Source organism: Bubalus kerabau, chromosome 6 (assembly GCF_029407905.1).
Source record: "Bubalus kerabau isolate K-KA32 ecotype Philippines breed swamp buffalo chromosome 6, PCC_UOA_SB_1v2, whole genome shotgun sequence".
NCBI classification, from domain to species: domain Eukaryota; kingdom Metazoa; phylum Chordata; class Mammalia; order Artiodactyla; family Bovidae; genus Bubalus; species Bubalus kerabau.
The window spans coordinates 24,129,420-24,151,684 of record NC_073629.1 but is presented as its reverse complement, the minus strand read 5'-3'; the positions used below and the strand labels follow the sequence as shown (position 1 = coordinate 24,151,684).

At 40.0% G+C, this 22,265-nt stretch overlaps 1 protein-coding gene across 3 annotated transcripts in view; it reads right to left on the bottom strand.

Annotated features, from left to right (window-relative positions):
- Nucleotides 1-22,265, bottom strand: part of NOTCH2 (notch receptor 2) — a 176,652-nt gene that overhangs the window by 150,646 nt on the left and 3,741 nt on the right. Inside the window, exon 1 of one of the 3 annotated variants that reach the window (XM_055584587.1) lies at nt 6,806-7,155. The exons of the other annotated variants lie outside the window; for them this stretch is intronic. Within the exon in view, the coding sequence (XP_055440562.1) occupies nt 6,806-6,851 (46 nt within the window). The 5' untranslated portion in view covers nt 6,852-7,155. Of the gene's footprint in view, nt 1-6,805; nt 7,156-22,265 lie in introns of those variants that run through there. 3 annotated transcript variants of the gene reach the window in all.

Below are 22,265 nucleotides of genomic sequence, written 5' to 3'. Positions count from 1 at the left end.
TTATTTTCTTTACTTCTAATTACAAATCTTGCTCAACTGTGGGTAATATTGCAGAAGGCCTAAAACAAATCAACAACCCTTTCATGCAACCAGTAGTATTCAACAGCATTCCACAGGAAAGTGTGGTATATTCTCCATCCTACTGGACTGTCATTTCTAACTGGCTTAGGCTGAAAGTATTGTTTAAAAAAATCAGCAAACATTTACGGAGCCTTACTATGAACTATGTGTGTGTGTGTGTGTGTGTGTGCTCAGTTGTGTTGGACTCTCTGCAGCCCCATGGACTGGAGCCTGCCAGGCTCCTTTGCCCATTGAATTTTCCAGGCAAGAATACTGGAGTGGAAGGCCATTACCCACTCTAGGGGATCTTCTCGACCCAGGGATCAAACCCACGTCTCCTGCATCTCAAGCATTGGCCAGCGGATTCTTTACCACTAGCACCCCTGAAGAAGTCTCTAATATAGACTATGAAGCAGGTTAACAGCAATAGCAGTGAGGAGGGAAGGCTTAATTAATGACATCAAAGAAGGGCTTTGCACCAACATAGACCATAAAAAGGAAAATTCTGCATTCTCCTTAGATCAAAAACAGCCATCTTTCTTAAGGAGAAATTCAACCTAATTCACATATATCCTCCATCCTTATCTCTTCTACTCTGAAAAGATAGCTTTTTAATCAAAACTACAAAAACTGTTTTGCAGAGAGACATTCAAATTACCAGGAGTGAAAAATAATCTATCTAATGAAAGAACTGATAGTTTTGACATTGAACTGTTCAGTTTTCAGTCTGGACCAGTGGTCTACAAAATCAGATCTATATATCCCAGAAGTAGAAGAGGTACAAGACCAGCCACTGAGGTACCAGAAGAACTTTTAGAATGTGTACATATTCACAATATAAAGCCATATAACTGAACTCTAAGATTAACATATGCACATATGGTTTAATAGTTGTACAGGCATATAATTTATAAATATTTACTTACATGGAGGAGAGGGTCCTTACTCCAAAAAAAAAAAAGTTTTTCTTGGGGCATACATTTTTTTTTAAGTTTGGAGGTTCCTCTGCCCCAGCATTTCACAAACTAGGACACACATAGCCCTGGGGGGAATCACAGCATTCGGGGAAAAATGCAAAGAAACCAAATAAACCTGGTACATGTTCCTGCTGTCTTTATTTCATTCACACTAGGGTAAGGAGAGTCACTCTTTTCTGTAATCAGGTGCTTCAGAAGACAAATCCAGTAAACATATCTTAGGATGAAAGGGGCCACAGAATGAAGACCTAGGTTCCATGCCTGGCTCTCTACTATCTAAGTTGCCACTCACTTCACTCTTCCAGGCCTTTCTCCTTCTAGTTCTAATTTTATAATTCATGATTGAAGGTTTTCACCTCATCCTTACTTGCTTCTACATGTCATTCTTCTAACTGGAATGTATTAGCCTCCCCTTCCTACGAGGGTTGGCCTTGACTTTGCATTCCTTCAGCCTCCATGGATTGTTTGCTGGAAGAGTTTGTAAGCATTCTCAAGTGGTTTCCAAGTGTTCCCCAGTACTCCTGGAGAGACTGTAGTAAGCTCCTTCATGCAGTGTTGGGACAGCATTCTGCGTGGGGGGACCAATGTCTACCATCACCTGTTCATGCTGAAAATCCACAGCCCTGCCCCTGATGCACATCAGTGATGCACTAATTTAAGGGGAAAAGTAACAGGAACCTAAATTATCCACCTATTAAAGGTAGGTGATCTGAAGACAAGAAGATAAAGCTGAGATCACGCTCAGGTAAGCTCAGCTATGAGAAGAGTATCTCTGAACTCAGCAGGAACAAAATGAGGAACTGGAGCCAGCATAGAGAAGTGTTAACTCATGCTGGTAGGATGCCCCTTCTCACTCAAAACAGCCAAGTTCATGACCCAGCCATGGCCACCCTGTCAAAATAATTACTACTGAAATGAGTTAATATATGAAACATGTTCACAGCCTGGCACTGTTAGTTATTATTATTATCCTCATTTCATTGAGTATATCAGAACTAACAGGAGAAATGGAAAGCTTTATGTGTAGACTTTAGGGGCTCCATGGCAGAATTTTCACCTACCCAGAGCAGGCTGAGATTCAACTTCCCTTTTCAGATTTTGTCAACATCTCGAAAGGTTCCATGGCACATTTCCTATCACGTGGAAAGATAAGCCCCAATTCCCAGGTAACACAGAGCATTTTTAAGGAGGCAGCATGGTGTGAGGGATACAGCAGTAGACGAGGAGCTGAAATGGGCTACCCAGGTGGCTCAGCGGTAAAGAATCCACCTACCAGTGTAGGAGACATGGGTTTGATCCCTGGATCAGGAAGATCCTGTAGGAGTGGAAACCCACTCCAGTATTCTTGCCTGGAAAATTCCATAAACAGAGAAGCATGATGGGCTACAATCCATGGGGTCACAAAAGAGTCGGACAAGACTGAACACACACTCACACAGGGACTGAAAAGTCAGACATCTTGTCTTTGTACTGCTACTTAAGTTCGTGCTCTTGAAAAAATTACTTTTCTAAGGCCTAAATTTTCTACTGTTTTTAAAAAATTATTAAATGACATAGAGTTCCATAGCCAAGAAGGCAGAAGCATACAAACATTTTTTACTGTGAACTACTATAACAAATATATTCTTGAGTCAGAACTCAATACCCACATATGTATATACCCAGCCAAAACAAGAATTTCAGGAAACAATGCTTATCCTACCTTGCGATTTTCTACTCAATTTTTTTCCCCAAAAAGTGCAGTTTGAGACCTAACAAACTGATTTCATGACCCACTAGTGGTCACAATCTGTAATTTTAAAAGCCTGGTAGTAAAGAGTATGGATGGCCTCGCAGACAAACAGACCTAACCCCGCCATTAACTAGCTGCATAATTTTGGGTAAGTTACCAACCTTTTTAAAGTTCTTCATCTTTTAGATCTATATGATAAAACCAGGATTGTTCTAAAGATTAAATGGGATAATGAATGAAAAGCACTTAGCTGCACAGTATCTGACAAGAACAAATACTCAAAAGTGATGGTGATAATATCAATGTCCTTATTGCTAAATTTGAAAATTCCAAAAAACAGTAAAATAAGCAGAAGGAAACTAGGAGGAGAAATAGGCCTACCTGCAAGCATTGATAACCAGAAAAACTACTATCAGGTTAATCCCTGCATACGCACATAAAAGTTTCATAAGCGGAGGCATTTTTATGTGCTTTCTCCACAGTATCCTCTAAGAACTGAAACATTCACACTTGCTAAATGAATTAATATATCTGGAAACTCACCTCCACACACTGGAGGAATTACATAAAGATCCCAACTAACCTTGCATAGCTCCCCAAACTCAGACACCTGACGATGCTCTAAGCCAATGGTTCTTAAGGTGTTGTTCCCAAAACAGCAGCAGCATCACCTGGAAACTTGTCAAAAATGTAAATTATCAATTCCCCACGCCAGACCTACACAACCAGAAACTCTGGAGGTGGTCCTAGCAATCTGTGCCCTCCAAAACTTGATGCCCATTCAAGCTGGACAACTACTATTTCAAACAGGGATGACTTGGAACTTACAGCAATCCCATGGAGCTGTATGTACAACCAAAAAGACTCCCACAAAGTTCACTTGTCCTAGGAACTAGTTACTCAGGTACTTTAACCAAGACTCTTTAGAGCCAGTTATAACCTCCATGAAGTTCTCAAGAACTGCTTCTCCTCTTCTGCTTCTCCTTAGCTCACCAACAGGAGTCTAAACTCAACAAAGAAGCAAAGGCCTCATTCTTAGAAGCAAAGCAAAACCTATTTCTTAATGGTGTCTTACCTAAGCACATTCCCCGGGCTCACACTGTCCCATATCAGGACTTCTGTAGCAGAGCTCAGAGTGCTTCCTGAAACTGTGTGCATGTGTGCTCAGTGGTTCAGTCATGTTTCACTCTTTGTAGCCTGGCAGGCTCCTCTGTCAGTGGGATTCTCCAGGCAAGGATACTGGAGTGGGCTGCCATTTCCTACTGCAAGGGATCTTCTCAACCTAGGGATTGAACCCACTTCTCCTCCATCAGCTCTGAAATGATAAGCTTGGTCTCACAGCCAGCATGCACACAGCGACCGCGGCACTGAAGGCACACGGCGCTGCTCCACCCACACTCACCTTGTGTTGGACCACTTACCAAATTAATGAAAACCCACTAAGCATCCATTTTATGCACAGATATACATGCTCCAAAAAGAAGTCAATCAAACACTAGAACACCAAAATCAAATCTGTCATCTGTGGATAAGTCAAAGAATACATTTGTGTCACTAGACTGAGTCCACTCCTTCAAAAAGACACGGAAAAGCTCATTAATTTCTATAAAACTTTAATTTTCCAAAAGGCACCTTCAGTCAGAAGCTGTGCAGCGCCATAAGACTCTTAGTAACAAAAACATTTAGAGAAAACAGTGATTTTTATCAAAAAGCAGAAAAATATTAACTACTTTCTTTCCGCTCTGGAAAGAAATGCTAACATACCCTCCAAAGGTAAAAGGGTATCTTTTAAAAAAAAGAAAGATCCCATATTTCTGTCAATAAAATAATGACCCTGTTACACACCAAAGAATAGACAGAAGACCGGATTTTGGTTCTCCAACTAACCCCGGTACCTACAGTATGACCTTGGACTTGGTCTCGCAAGGTCTCTGCCTCAGTCTCCACAAATGAACACATGACCTTATAAAAGATATAGTGCATATGAAAATGCTTTGCAATCTATTAGACATTATCTTCTCAACATGCCACTTTACCCCTATGAACTGATTCCTTCCCTCTGACTCACAGTGCCCAAAATGATTTATTTTACAAAGTGCTCATAAGCAGTTTGACAACAGGTGTAACAAAGATGTAAACTAGAAAAGATAGTGAACACTTTCCTACACATAAAGCAGCATGAACCCACTGACATGAACTGTATCACAAGGAAATGGGTTAGAAAAATGACCCACAGTACACTATCCTTCGTGGTTCTAGCAAAAATTTGAACTGGAAAGACACAGTGTCTAAAAAGGAAAATTAATGCCATACAAGAAATAAAGTGAATTATTTCAAAGCCTCACAAAATGGTGGTCAGGGAAGACTATGTTTTTGTCAGATCTGACTTGCCCTCAGCTATGAGCACACTGTCCTTTCATGTGGCCCCAAAGACATAGTTGAGCCATTATTGTTGTTGATAATGATGAGCAGATGCTGATGAGATGGCTGCACATCAACCGTTCTCGGACTCAGGTCTTGTGTAATTGGGTGTGTCCCTCTATGTCACTGTGCGGATGGTTATTAAACTCATTACAACTTCCCTAAACATTTCACTAGAACTGAATAGCATTCTGGATAATTATTCTCTGGTGCCAATTGAGACTAGGCACTATTTTAAAACAGTTTTTTAAAACACAGTTTCAAGGTTTCTCTCTCTTCCAACACACACACACACACACACACATACACACACACTCTTAAACTTGGGATGTCTGTTTGAGGAAAAAAATCCAAGTTATCAAACTTTACCAAAACCATAAATATTTCTTTACTACAGTGAATATAACAAGCTTATTCATTTCAATCTGACATAAATTAAAAAATTTAATCAATTCCCAATATCCTACCAACAAATGATATGCATTTTGAATAATCGATGTGCCTCAGGAACTAAAACAGTGCTACCATCAACACTGTCCTCAGGATGATGGAGCATGGGGAATCCCAGCTCTCATGATACACAGCTGCCAAATTCTTCCAGTGAAAGAGGTCCATCCTAGTGAAAGAGGTGCATCCCCCATGTGGCTGGATGACCTTGGCTTTTATTGAGGAAGCTCTCAGCTGACCACAGGGCACGGCCAAATGTTCAACCGGACTGCTGGAGGAAACAAAATGGTCCATTTGGCAGTCTGTTGACACTGACCTGTCAGAACTTCAACTATCTGGCCACCCTCGGCAGTAAACTTTCCTGCACTGTACACCTGAAAGAGCAATTGTTGAGATGGTTCCCTTGACTGAAAAGTACAACTTGTGAAATGCATTTTTGTGGAAAACCCAGCATACTTTCATATCCAAATATATGTAAACAAGTCACAGACTCATATGTTTTTAGCCTCAGAATTAGTAAGCTAAACTGAAGTGCAATATGTGTTTCATCATTTTGCTTTCTTTCCCCATGACCATTTGGCAGAGTTAAAATTTTAGCTATCATGCATTTTCTTCCCTAAAATGTATCAGTTACAGTTCCCACAGAAGCTGGCTATGCATTTCCTTATGGGTGTATGCATAAAGCTAACATAACAAAACATTTTCTATTTCCTCATTTTGATCAAAAGGAAAAAAGAAATGTTAAAACGCACTTACATAAGTGACAGTGCAAGACGGACATGCCCATCTGTACACAATTTACATTCTGTTTAAGGTTATGACGATTAAGGAGAGAAATGCCAAGAGCGATAAAATAAAACTACACAAAGGAGTAGCCCATGCTGTAGGAACATCAAGGAAAAGGCCACGGCAACCCACTCCAGTATTCATGCCTGGAGAATCCCATGGACAGAGGAGCCTGGCAGGCTACAGTGACCTTGGCGGGTCACAAAGAGTCGGACACGATTAAAGCGGCTTAGCATGCAAGGAACAACAAAGACGCTTCAGGCCATTCAAAGAGAACTAAACTAAGGTTTGAGACATTAAAAACAGCTGAGGAAAAAGTACTAAGAAACAGACACCAGAACACATAAAATGCATGTAAAGGAACACAACAATATGTACTCACTGGCAGAATATATTGAAGTTGTGATGGGTTGAGGTGAGTTAGCCATACTCTCCAGCCTGTTTCACTTTGGATCAACATCCTTTCCAGGCAACAGAGACAAATGGTTACTGCAGGCACAGAACAGCTTTAAGAAAAGCTAAATGATCCACCTGGGGAAAGAATCCTCAACCTCTGCTTCACTGCTGTCAAGCTCTAACTGACACAACTAATCAAACAGAAGCGAAGAGGATCCTTTTAAATCACGGGGGACAGAACTCAGAGTTAGTGACATTACAGAGCAAGCAGTGTGATGTAATGAAACAAGAACTGCCCTAGAAATTAGACGTGGGTTCGAATCAGGGCTTTGCCATATACTCACCGTGTGATTGAGAGGCGTTCCCTTAAGCTATGTGACTTAATTGTTCTCATCTGTAAAAATCAACAGCCCTTCCTGCTTAGTTGATTTCACTGGTGGCTCAAATAAGATCATGTTTACAAAAGTGATGATAAGCCAGGAAGCACTATTTAATGTAAAATATTACTGTATGTAAATCCAAAATCCTGTGAAACATAAAAGCTTTACCATCTGGCCCCAAAATGATAAACAATTACATGATTAAATTAGATCGCATACACCTATATAATGAGCCCAGCCTAAATGGGGATGGGATGTTATTATGTGTGTTCGGCTAGTGTAGCCAATTTCAACAGTTTTTAAAAATATTTCCCCACTGCTCTTCTAGTGTCTCAACAATGCTCAGGAATTACAAGCTGAAGCGATAATCTCCTAAACCTCCCCTAGCCTTCTCTGGCACAGAAATCTGACATAGGCCACTTCACATGCCTGATTAGATAAGCTTTCCCAATGCTGAAAGCCAACTGCTTCTAACATTTCAAACCTGATTTCCATGAAGACTCCGGGGTGAAAGATGGAAACAAATAAGCCAACCAAGTAGATGCTCCTGATTCAAAGAGTTCCCTGACTCTGACTTGAAGTATTAAACAATTTTTTTCTATGAACCAATTCCTTCTGAGGTGAAAGGAGCAAGATGCTGTAAACTGGGCAGACACAAGTATTAGAAAGGCTTTTAATTTACACAATTAATCCTGTAAACTTTACATTACTAGATGATAGTGCTTTAGTCTGTTCTTCAGGTGGTCCATAATCCTGCCTTGGCAATGAAGCAGTGCAAAGGGAATCATTAAAAGAAATTAAAACAAGACAAGTCTTCCCAGACTACATCTTCCAAATGAGAAACTGACAAGATGCTAATCAAGTTTAAACTCTGGGGTCACCTGCGCTTGTTTTTTGCACCAATTTTTGTACCCAGAACCATGCAATTCAGTATGCTGTTTCCAATACATACATACAATCCTGCAAGTTAGTTATTATTACCGTTCCCGTTACATAAAACTGGGAACTGAGACTTAAGAGAAGTGAAGTGACACGCATAATACTCTTTCTTAGCTGAGACTCAGAACGAGGCCTAACTGGTGCCAAAACTCAGCAGCTATGCTAAAGTGAACATCAAAATAGAGTTGGAAGGGTATCTAACGTCATAAATAATCAACCTTTACTGTCATTATTCTCTCATTATCCTTCATATCCCAGGGCATTCTCTCCTTTACCATTCAACAGGCAGCTAAACGCAACTGAATCTGAAGGAAAAAGTCCAGTATGTCTGAAAAGACCCACATGTCTGAGCATGCATGTTTAGGATTGCATTTTAAAACAGAAGACATTATCTGGGATTATCTGTTGATGTCAAACATACTTCTCTCGTCTGTTATAATAGATGACCGCCAACTTTCAGTGACAAAGGAGATAACATGGAAAAGATTCACAGAAAAGAAGAAAAGCCAAGGTTATCTCCGTGCTTTTTCTGTAATGACATATGTAGAAACATTACACACGGTTAATTTCAAAGTTCCCAGGCCAAGATAGGTTAGTCCTGGGCAGTTTTAGTAATTGGTTACGTCCACCTCATATGCTGAGGCATTCCGATCATTTTATTAATACATGGTCTTTTATAGCCCTTTCAGAAAGATACAATAAGAATACAAGTGCCCAGTCAAGAAAAAGCTATCTGCAATTTAAAAGGCTGGCACACATATGGCTCTGAATTGCTATTCTAAGTCTTCCAAAAAAAAATTTTTTTAAAGCTACACATTCATTCCTAGTCTTAATCTACTAAAGAATTTCTTTTAAGATCAAGAAGTAATCAGGAGGGCAATTTGAAACCACTTTCCTTGGTTTACAACAAATATAAATCTATCCTTCCAATTTTCAAAAAGATTTAGAAAGAACTGCAACTCCTCAGAATGGAATTTTGACATTTAAATTGTTTCCACATTATGCAATGTCCATTCAGAGGTAGGATGTTAAGAAGAGCAAAACTTAAGTCAATTCAATGCAGAAAATATTACTAAATCCAAAGTTACATTATCTGTAGGGCTACAGGATTCCACCTAAGAGACAATGACATCTCTTACAGTGAGTAAATGTGTGAGCTCTGGAGTCAGACAAAGGGGGTTCCCGATCCTGGTCCACACCACCTACTGGTCTATATCACTAACTAGGCGACCTGGATGACCATGCCTTAATCTTTCTCTAGATTATAACACCTACTGTGCAGTCTAACCGAGAAGGCAATGGCACCCCACTCCAGTACTCTTGCCTGGAAAATCCCATGGATGGAGGAGCCTGGTAGGCTGCAATCCATGGGGTCGCTAAGAGTCGGGCACAACTGAGCGACTTCACTTTCACTTTTCACTTTCATGCACTGGAGAAGGAAATGGCAGCCCACTCCAGTGTTCTTGCCTGGAGAATCCCAGGGACAGCGGAGCCTGGTGGGTTGCCGTCTTTGGGGTCGCACAGAGTCAGACACAACTGAAGTGACTTAGCAGCAGCAGCAGTGCAGTCTAAAGCCAAACAGTTATAGCACTTTTTCCCCCAAGCATCTGTCACATAATAAACTCTCAGTATATGGAAACTACCACTACTTCTTATAAGCTCCAGGAGGGCAGTTTTTGTTTTGTTCACTCTATTAATGAAGAAGCATGCCCCAGTTTATGGTTTTTCCAGTGGTCATGTATGGATGTGAGAGTTGGACTGTGAAGAAAGCTGAGTGCCGAAGAATTGATGCTTTTGAACTGTGGTGCTGGAGAAGACTCTTGAGAGTCCCTTGGACTGCAAGGAGTTCCAACCAGTCCATCCTAAAGGAGATCAGTCCTGGGTGTTCATTGGAAGGACTGATGTTGAAGCTGAAACTCCAATACTTTGGCCACCTCATGCGAAGAGTTGACTCATTGGAAAAGACTCTGATGCTGGGAGGGATTGGGGGCAGGAGGAGAAGGGGATGACAGAGGATGAAATGGCTAGATGGCATCACCGACTCGATGGACATGAGTTTGGGTGAACTCCGGGAGTTGGTGGTGAACAGGGAGGCCTGGAGTGCTGCGATTCATGGAGTCGCAGAGTCGGACACGACTGAGTGACTGAACTGAACTGATGCCCCAGTCAGCTTTGATGCAAATACTCCAGTTCCTCCAAAGTAACATTCCCATTTATCTACATTAATTACATTCAAATAACTGTTACCCTTAGTATATACCTCCTCTCTTTTAATGTAAGTGGCTGCAGCTGCCCTTGGGGGGAGATTTAAGTTATTGGAAAATATTTTAAGTGTTTTAAGGGTATTTGAGTTAACATATGCACCACTTAGATTTTCTGTAAACAGTGTGCTTACACAAAATTATAAATATCTCAGAGTACAAAAGAAAACCTTTCATAGTACTTCCACAACTGAAAAACAAAGTTTGAGAAATAATTACAGAGGGAGCAGAAGGAGTGGTAGGTAGAATACAGTTTACTAAATTGGCAAAATAAAATTTGGAGTTTTGTCTTAAAACAAAACAAAACAAAACAAAAAACCTGACAACCATTTGCTCATGGCTGCCAAAACTTGAGAATAAGCAAACTGTCATGGGAAACAAATGTTAAAATATGAAACCCTTTTCTGAGAAAGTAACTCCACCAGTCCCGGCTAATCCGATTCTGAATCACTAATGACTCCAGCCCTATTGGGTTGTCTTAACCATTATAAAGAAGTCCAAAGAGACAGGCAGGGTCTCACAGGCAAATATTTTCTCTGCTATCACTGACATTTTCAACATAGCCACACTTTTCCCCCACCCCACCCTTCCCACTGCTTCACTGTTCCCTTCTCAGATTTCAAAAACAGAGGGTCAACATACTGATACATCATTTGACTAAGGAGTTTGGAGGCTTTGCTTTCCTCATCTGTAAATCAGGGATGGACTAGATGGGTGGTTCACAGTCTGAGATTCCAAAATCTCCGGGAGCCCATAAAGCTGTGATAACAGACCATGAGGTACTTCTGTTATTTCAAAGAGATAGTTCATTTAGTGCTATAAGTCTAATTAAGGCACCGAATGCATGGTGACACCAGATGGCATGGGGTGATGTTTATCATGTCATAGGAAAGGGGGGAACAAGAGTGTCCCCCTGACATTCTCCTCAAAGCTATATCTCAGGCAAAAAAAATCATAGTTCCTGTACTAAACTAATCCAACCACAAATGTCTGGTTAATAAATAAGGGGAAATTATTCAGCACCTATCAATACAATTTGGATGGTAGACAAATTCTCCAAGTTGGAAGTATACCACATTAAAGGAACAGACTCAAATACAATACCCCCAAATATTTACAGGCTCACAGGAAACCAGTGAACAATCTACATGCGGCAAACATGAAGCTCCTATTTCTCACCGAGGATCTGAATCACTCATCCACTTTTGATTAAAAAGAAGTGAAAGCAACAAAAAGCCAGTCTATGCTGCAACACAAAATAACATCACCAACAGTAGCTGCTATTTACTGCACTCTCACTACGTGCAGGCACCATACCATGAATGTAACACGTATTAAACTTACTGAATCCTCATAACAACCCTAGCAATTACATGCTCCTATTACCTTCACTTTAAAAATAATGAAATCTTGGCACAGAGTGCTTAAGAAACAGGGACACAGCCAGTGAGTTAAGAGCCCGGGGTATCCCCACCCTTTCTCCCCTAAGCTCACAACTCCCTCTCAAAGAGAAGTCTCTCAAACACAAACAAAAACGTCCCCCGGCAGAGCCCTCAGGAGCTGGGCCACTGATCTTGAGAGCAGGCTTCTGAAGAGCTCATAGCTGTGACCCATTCTGGCTTAAAGACCCCCTTAACTGGAACTCCCTTCCTCTCAACCCAAATTCAATCTGCTTGTCCTGATGACAGAAATCAACTGAGAAAAGGCCAGGGCCATTAGCCAACTAAAATCAATCCTTTTATTCAGAACATACCAATGATTTCTAACAGCTGGCTCCTATGTTCAATGAGCTGACAATCTTATCAATATACAAATGATTAAAAACATGTATCTTGAGTGTATACAATGAGTAAGGGTTATGGAGACAAGTAGACTAAATCAATCATTCAATCAGTCCCAACTCTGCCACTTACTAATTCCATTATCCTGAGCATGTTACCGGTCTCAGTTTCTCCTACTCCCCATCTCAAAGGCTGTTGTGAGGCATGATTGTATGAATGGGAATAAAGTGCCATGGTTGACTACAGAGGCCCAAGAGCTAGAGGTCTGAATCCTGGCTCCATCCTTTAACCACCTTATTATTCACCCCAAAGCTATGAGTCTAAGCTCCTATTTCCTTACCTGTAGTATAGCTAAGTACTGTCTACCCAAAGGACAGCCATGTGAATTAAAGGAGAAAAAATATATAAATCCCTAAGAGAATGACACATAGTAAGAATTAAACATTTAAAAAGAAAAAAGAGCTGAGGTTTTAAAAGTCAAACCACAAGTTTAAGTCCCAGCTCTGTCACTTATTATCTAGGGCTAAACAATGGTATACAAGCCAACTAACCCCTCAGAGGCTCAGTTTCAACCAAGATTTTGTGAGATTAAAGGAGGCAATTGTGTAAGAGTGTTCTGTAAACTCTGCATCGCTATGTAAATGTTAGGGTCGTTTTATGTTTTATGTTAATTATACCGAGTGGTCCTTTCAAATACTATCTTCATCTTTAAAATGGAAAAACTCAGGCAGAGAAATTTTAAGTCACAGAGAGAAGGCTGATAATTTCAAAAGTAGGAGGGAGAAAAGGATTGGGCCAAAATAAATTCAGATCATGACAAAGCAGAAAAGTAATAAGCCTTCAAGAAGAATGATGAGAACAAACACCCATTAACCTGTTTTTAAGCAACAACTTCACCTGCTGATTAAGCCTCTCAGTGCAGTCTATGAGTAAGAATTCTCTAATTTCCACCCAGAAACAGTATTAATAGACTTCAGGGTGAGAAAGAGCTTAACCATCAAACCTTTTTTCCCATGCATAAGTTAATTTTGTGGATGGGGCAGAATATCAAAGCCCGGGGGACACAAACTAGACTCTCACTCTAGCAATTCTCTTAACCTATACCTTAAAAAAAAAAAGCTGCAATCCTTCAGAGAGGTTTCCTTCTTTGGTTGGTCAGAAATGTCCTTGTTCTCCAGGTCTCCTCATGCTAAATATGGTAATAGCTGGCAAACAACCAGCCCAGTAAATTCCAATGATACTTAAGAAAGCATTCATATTGCCTGAAATTACTCTGAATCAAACACTTAAGACCCACAGAGCTGCCACATATAGCAGTTCAGCTGGAACTCTTATGTCAAAAGCAGCAGGATGCCTTAAGAACAGACAAGTGGGGGGGAAAAAAGCAATCTACTCTTCTTTATTGCAACATTCTTCAGCAACAACACGGATCTCCTACCCACTGTGCACACAGCACTGAGCTAGGCCAGTGGGAAGCTGGAGGGAGAAATCTAAGAAACAGGTGGTGTTCGTGGGGTGCCAAAACAACAGGTTGATTCAGTCAGTTCTGTCCCACAACTAATCAATTTGGTGAAGAGAGAGGAGAAAGAATCTTAGTCATCCTGTTGGCTAACCAAATGGATCAGCTAGACCACTGCACAACTATAAATTAGGTCAGAATGACAGATTTAGTAGTGATATCACGTCCCCCTTTCAGGGATGGTCCAAGATCCTGGATATCTAAAAAGACAAGACAGAAGCAGGTACCCTCCACCCACCCAAAAACAGAGCTTGCTTCAGAACAGACTGGTTTTTTTGCTTCCTGCAGTATCTTTTTAAAAGATACTAAAGTAAACGTGCATTTTCTGGGCACACGCAACTGACAGCTTGTTGATTTATAGTACAGTCAGATTAGAATTTTAAAGTAATTACAGAAAATACCAGTTAACAAATATACAGAAAATTGACCAAGTGCATTAGAAATCAAAGGATTTTTTTAAAGCTATTAAATAATTTTTGATATATCAATACTGGTAGCAATTTGATATTATGTAGTTCAATGTATCCATGTGTGTTTTGACACATTAAAGATAAAGAGAATACCTTTAATATTTAAAGAAATATTTCAAATCAGTAACCAAAAACGAAATACTTTGATGAATAAAAGACACAATTTACCAAAATAAATAAAACAAAAAGGTAATAGAAATGGCCACTGATCACATGAAAAACATTCAAGATTACTGTAAGCAGAGATACCAATTAGGATGAGGTAGCATTTACCACTTATCAAATTGTTAAAGAGTTGTAAAAATAAAACCAGTGTTGATGATGGTTGGAAACATGGACAGTCTCATACTCAACTAATACAGTATAACTTGGTCAAACTCTATGAAAGGAAATTTGGCAATGTGTATCAAAAGCCACACAAAGGTCCATCTTCTTTGATAAAATAATTTGACTTCTTGGAATTTATGTTAAGAAAATACATATTCCTACCATTATTTACATATGAGAATGTTCATCACAACATTATTTATAATCATGAAAGCTGGAAACTAAGACTAGATCTCAGATTAAATAAAATATAATAGAATCTTCAGATAAAACAGTAGACAGCCTTTAAAACCATGTTCTTAAAAAATATTTATACACAGGAAATATATATATATTCAACATCTTATAATAAACTATAATGGAAAAGAATCTGAGAGTATATGTATTCTTTTTTAATTACTTTGCTGTACACCAAAAGTGTTAGTCGCTCAGTTGTGTCAGATTCTTTGTGACCTCATGGACTGTAGCCCACCAGGCAACTCTGTCCATGGAATTCTTCAGGTAAGAATATGGTGGGTAGCCAATCCCTTCTCAGCAGATCTTCCCGACCCAGGAATCAAACCCCGGTCTCCTGCACTGCAGGCAGGTTCTTTACCAATGAGCCACCAGGGAAGCCCTAACTAATACAATATTGTAAATCAACTATACTTCAATAAAAAGAAAGAAATATGAAGAAAAAAATTATTTACATATATACGAAAGTGTTCACAATATTTTCAGTGGTACAGAAGTATACTGTAAAACTATAATATGCTAAAATCTTAATTACAGTAAGATTCACAGAAAAACAACTGTATGAAATGTAACAAAATATTAAGTGAGGTTTTGTTTTTGTTTTTTTTAAGTGAGGTTCTGATTGGAAGTGATGGGATTACTGGAGATTTTAATTTTCTCTTTATGTTTTTCTGCTTATTTCCCAATTTTTAAAAATCACTCTTTGGCACAGTAATTTCTCTTCTGGAAATCTAGCTTAATAGAAATATCCTAAAGAGGGGAATTTCTGTATAAAGATCATTTATACAGAATGGCATTTAAATGCCAGATTTAAAATCGGGCATTTATAAAGTGTCATTTATGCAGGAAAAATAAATGATGGAGACAAATATGTAACCAAAGCAAAGGAAAAATCAAAGAAAGGCAGAACAGGAAATCTCATATACATTATATATCTACAATTTTTAAGAGTTGATAAAAATACCAAATGATGTACACCAGAATATTAACAGTGGCATGACTGTGGGTTTTTCTTATACTTTTCAAAGGTCCTTCAGTTTAGTCGCTCAGTCTTGTCTGACTCTTTGTGACCCCATGGACTGTAGCACGCCAGGCTTCCCCATCCATCACCAACTCCCAGAGCTTGCTCAAACTCATGTTTATCGAGCTGGTGATGAACTCCTTAACCACCCTTAAATATAATTACTTTAAAAATTGTTGTTTAATTGCTAAGTTGTGTCCGACTCTTTTATGACCCCATGGACTGTATGCAGCCCGCCAGGCTCCTGTGTCCATGGGATTTCCCAGGCAGGAATCCTAGAGTGGGTTGCCATTTCCTTCTCTGGGGGATCTTCCCGACCCAAGGATCTAACCAGTCTCCTGCACTGGCAGGCAGGTTCTTTACCAATAAGCCACCAGGGAAGCCCAATACCTCCTGCCCAAAAAAATTCTTGTAAAGGTGCCAGAGAAAATCAACAAAGCATAAATATGAGTTAATTACATGTAAACATAAGGAATAATTCTATTGCTGTGTAAACCTACCTTTAAATGTTACAATGTTTGTTTTCAGTTACAATCAGATTTTCCTTCCATCTCTTTAAAGTTTATGTCACAGGAACCATGACATATTGTTACTACTTTATATAGTAACATCCCAAATGTGCATGATTTACAGATACGTTTTTTTCTCTAATAATCCTCATAAAGATTAGAAAGTGCTTTAAATGTTCTAATAAAGTAAATGTCCTTCATGTTCCAATTTAAAAAGATCTAGCAAATAAAGGCATATCTCAGCCAAGAAAACAGTAAAAAGTACTAATCAAAATATACACGTCCTTAAACTTCAGTGAGTCTCTACACTTTATAAACAAAAGCACATGAAAGCAGAGAATTAAACAAAAGTTTCTTTGCGGCATACCACTTTACCGTTTAGAGAAGTTAACAATTTAACACTATCTAGGGTTCTGACTATTCATATTCAGAAACTCAACAAAATGTATTAGTGCTTAAATAGTATCAATTTTTCTCTTATCGGAATGTTGAAGAAGTAAGCCAGCATAGCAACCTCTCCCTGTTAGGTACTAGTTAAAATAGATTATTTAATCTTTGAGGCTTAAAAGCCTCCCAGAATCTCCTCACAAAACAGAGATGAGAGTGAAAAGATGAAAAAGAAGCAAATGCCAATGTTAAAGCGCACCTGTCTCTGAACGAGGTAGTATACTTTAGAATGTGACCACAGTTTCTTGTACATACTTTAGTCAGCAAGCAAAACTGTATTTTAAAGGGATACTATTTGTTAAAAGATACCATATTATTAGGGAGACAATATCTGACTCCAACCAAAATATTATCATCATGTTTTCCTTACCTGACAAAATGCACCCAGGCTTTCTTCCTGTAAATAAATACAAGAGGTGAGAGCACTACTCTTAACCCAGAAACAGGTTTTGCAATGCCCATGGATACAACCTGCCTTTGTGAGATGATGAATCCATCTTGGCATGATGTTTGGTTGATACAAAGAACTAGAGTCACTGCCAATATCCTGCAGACGGAACTGACTTGAAGACCAGAAACTGCCCTAGAGGTCTCTGGGGAAGGTCCTTCAGTGTAATGGGAAGAGAGACACAGGCCCCTCACCACCTGATTGGGAGATCAAGGGCTCCAGAGCTGGACCGTAGTAACTGGCCTACAGTTCAAGAGTGGCAAGAGACAGTAAAATGAACCCCTTAAGAGTTCATTCAATCATCCAGTAAAGCCCAAACTCTGAGGAGCCGGTAGGACAGGGTTTTGCCAAGGCAAGCACAAGAGGGTGAGGGAGATGTTAGCATGATTAATCAATGCCACCTGAGGCAGCAACTCAGGGTGTGTCCACACGGCACTGAAGTCACTGCCTGACTGTGACCAGAAGCTCCTTCAGTGACTGCCACTGAGAACCAGATCTTCCAAAGGAGATACTTCCACCTTACCTTGCCCAAGATCAAGCTAGGCATCCAAGTCTGAGAACACAGCCCTCTCTCTTGCCACAAACCCACTAACAGACATAAAAGACACCACAACATGTGCCAAATTTATATTTACACCCCCACCAAACAAAGGACTCTTTGTCTTTCCACCAAGTCAAGTTTTGCTACTTATAAATTCCAACAGAGAAAGAGGAGAACAGCAGACAAGCCCAGCAGGGGTGAGCTGGGGGTCGCTGTTCCCTGGTGCTTCTAGATTTACTCCCCCCAGACCCTACAGCTCTTAGTCACCCCTACTGCAGGAAACTGCTCTCAGCCAGTATAGATAAGTTACTAAGTAACTGTACTTCATGTTTCTAATTGTGTGTGCTCATCTGTCTTGTCTCCATGATGATGTCAGTTCCTTGGGGGCAGGTCTCTATCTTCCATTTGGTCAATGACTCCTACACAACTAGAAAAGTAGAATACCCTTACTGCCTACCACGCGATGCTATGGGAAACACACAAGTTAAGGTTGACAACACACCACAGTCCTCCCTAACACACCATTAAGACAGCACAGCTACACAGATAATAAATCTTATAGCTTAGGCCTTAGAGCTAAGAGCTTATAGCTCCTACTAGAGTATTATATAGAAATTTATATATTTACATATATAAACAAATTAACACAATAATTGCTTTGTTTTGCTCACTCCTAGCTATGGCTTGTATCATTCCTGCTTCTTGGCTTTACTATTCTTTTTAATGTCACAATGTATTTTCTGCCACACAGCTGGTTCTCCAGGGGAGGAGAAAAGAAAGAACAGACCTACAGCCAACTTCCTACCACTGCCAACGAACACTGCTATTTGTCCCATCTAGAGGCCATGAGCGTATCCTTTCAGATCTGAAGCCACTTCCTTCTTCCTATCACGAACAGCAAGACCAAGTGTCTCTGTTAGAGGCGCACTTCTGAGCCCCTTCTTGCAGACTGCTCAGTTCTGCTCAAGAAGTCCTCCAGAGCCCCTTTATCTTACCTTCCTTATTTTATTTGCTGCAGCAGCCCAGACACCCCAAAAGCAGGACTGCCTGAAAGGAATGACCTTTATATTTTTTTCACTAACATATGTGAGGGAAATCCCTGACACCAGATATGTGTTCATGGGTTAACAAGAAAGACATCCTCAAAGACCCAGCATCATTCACAAGGGCTGAGGACAGAATTCCTTAACAGACACCAAGAAAACTGGAACTTTTATGTATTCTGGCATCTCAGGTAATATCCTGATGGAGGAACAAGGAGGCATCCACCAAAGTCATACATGACACACACATGGCAGTCCTAAGACTTTGGACAGACTGCCAAAAAACCCCACTTTTTTACAACTAAATAATTTTATTAGCCTTTTGAGGATACCGGAGTGGCTTTCTTCTCCCTAGTGAGCTAGGCATTCAATAAGCAGGCACTTTCAAGGGAGAAAAAATTGAGCACAGGACCCAAAGTCAAAGCAACCCATCTCTAGCACTATCAAAGAATAAATAAACAAAACAAAGAAGCCCTTAGCTTTCCTAGATTCTCTGCAGTGATTCCAAAATTTCCCTAGTATAAAAGTTACCTGGCCGTTTCTTAAATATACAAATTCGCAGACACTATTCCAGACTCACTGAATCGGAATCTCCAGGAGAAGACCCCAGGTGTTCTTATTATAAAACAGGTTGGGGAAACACTGCTTAATGAATGCTTCCCTCCCTTCCCTTCCTACTGCCATCTGGAAAGGGAGGTACAAAACCCATTGGGCTACAACGATTAACTCAAGCAATCACCCTGATGGGATCATCTTCAAGGTCCTCACGGGGTTTGACTCATCTTATGGAAGGGTGGGTGTCAGTTCAGTAAAGGGTACCTCTGGATCCCTAACACGAAAGGCTCAGGACTCTTTGAGACAAATTCCTGAGAAGATGCCAATGGGTGCAAGTCATAAGGAGGAAGATTACAACTGAATATAAGATCTTTCAAAGAATTATAGCTGTCCAAATCAGAAGAGGTAATCAAGGAGAAAAAAGGTAGGCTACACCTTAACCAGGATGTTCTAAGAGGATAAGAATCACCATGGGACAGATAGAAGGACCAGGTGAATTTTTAAAGTTCCTCCCAACAAATAAGTCAACAAAGAGGAAACTTTCAACTACCCATTAATTAATAAAAAGAGATAGCATAAAAGCGTATAGGTGGGGTCCACCTTTAACTGATCTTTTCAAAGCAGAAAGGACTATAAGGACAGACCTCTGACTCACCATCACCTGTCTTCCAGAATGTCCCAAAGTTGGGGCGGGCAGAGCAGGAGTCACAGGTGCCATGACCAGGAAGGACCTGCTGCCCGGCTGACCACATGCTGGGCACAGGCCAGGGAAAGGATGCGTGTGACATGGACTCTGCCCTCAAGGAACAAATTTCATTCTGGAGATGGCTCACTCTCTGTGGTTCTCTGAAAAACGTATTTACCATGTGTCACCTTTTGCTTTTTATTGGTGATAGTGATTTTCAATGGAACCCTCTTGGAGGGAAAAAAACAAATATACTAAATGTAAATATCTGCTCGGTCTAGTTCAAGTTTAGAATATGCAGCTCACAAGGAAATAAATCTCAAAAAAAATCATCTAAACAAATTATCCTAAATTTGGGAATAACATATACATACTACTAAAGTAGATAACCAATAAGGACCTACTGTTAAAGCATAGGAAAACTTGGATCAATATCCTATAATAACCTAAATGGGAAAGGAATCTGAAAAACAAAAGATATTTGTACGGGTATACCTGAATCACTTTACTGTATACCTGTAACTAATAGATCCTTTTTTATATAACTTCATTTATTAATTTTCGGCTGTGCTGGGTCTTCACTGCTACACAGACTTTTCTCTAGTTGCAGAGAACAGGGGCTACTCTCCCGTTGTGATGCACGGGCTTCTCACTGTGATGGCTTCTCCTGTTGTGGAGCACAGGCTCGAGGGCGCACCAGCTTCAGTAGTCGTAGCACATGGGCTCAGTAGTCATGGCTCCCAGGTTCTAGAGCAGAGGCTCAATAGTCGGGGTGCACAGGCTTAGTTGCTCTGCAGTATGTAGCATCTTCCCGGATCAGGGATGAAACCCATGTCTCCTGCATTGGCAGGTGAATTCTTTACCACTGAGCCACCAGGGAAGCCTATACATCATTGTTAATCAGCTATACTCCAATATAAAAAAGGGTTTTTTTAATTCTAATTTTAAAAATAATATATTCCAAGAGTCCTCAAAATGTCCAAATTACAATAAGGTGTGGCAACTCTGGACAAAATAACAGAAATTGCTGCCATAGTAATACAGTAATACAGGAAGCAATAGAGGCAACTCAAGTGAGAAGCAGAGGGTGGATGCCAGCATCTGTGAGGTTAAAATCCAAAGTAAAAGTGACCTTTATGAATTGCAGAAGTGATCAGGGAAAAAAGAGAGAGAAGAAACCACCACACACACACACACACACAGAAATTCAAAATGGCAAATTTAAATAAAACATCTGGGGAAGGGGAAAATTCGGTTTTCCCCAAATGTAAGGTAAGCAATAACTTTTGCAAGTACTACTCTTTAAAAAAACTGTCTTGAAGTATTGTAGTAGTCCAGAATAAGAAAACTACTAAAAGTAATTGTTCAATGAAACAAATACGTACTGAGTGCCTATCAGATGCCAAGGCACCATTCTAGGTACAGGGGCTGTGTGTGCTATGTGTACTCAGTCTCATCCAACTCTTCGCAACCCCACGGTTGGGTGGGGGTGTTAGAACAAACACAAATGAAAAGACACAATTCTTCTCCTCAAGAGGCACACTAAGAATAAGCACTTGAGGATTTGTGTGTGTGTGCATTAGCTCATTCACACAAAAGATGGAAGAGGTGTGGAAAGTGGACAAGGCACTAGACTGAGGACCACAGGAGAGAGATTCTTGTCTCAACTCGTCCGTAATGGGCTCAGTGATTATGAACAAAGTGCCTAAGCAAATGGAGGACCGAAATAGTGCCCCTCCCGCAGGATCACAAGGCTAATTAACAGCTGACCTGGAGGAAAAATTCTGGTCTCCTGGCTCCTAGACCAGTGAACCTCCCAAAATACAATGCATATGGCAGACAGATAAAGAAAGAAAAGTAGAGGAGAAGAAAATCCTTTGGCTTCAAGTCATCTTCAGAGAAAGGAAAGATGAAAGAAGAATAAGGAAAGAGTGGGAGTGAAATAAAAGGTTAAGTTGTGGTTCAAGAGATATCAAGAAAGGAAGCACTTAAAAGTGTGTGCACAGTATCAGTATAATGTAAAATCTGATTATATTCTCATTCAAATCATAGCTTAGAATTTTTTGCCCTAAAACCATTAAGGACCAATAGACAAAGTGTCCAAAAATGATACATATGAATGAAACGTGAAGAAAAAGAGATAACAGAGAGGAAAGGAAGGGGGCAGTTTATAATAATATCATGTAAATATATATTAGAAGCCCTTCTAAAGAGACAATGTGGACCCACTGTGCTCAGATTAACAAGAAGAAACAGTACTTATTATTTCTTATATATTATAAGATA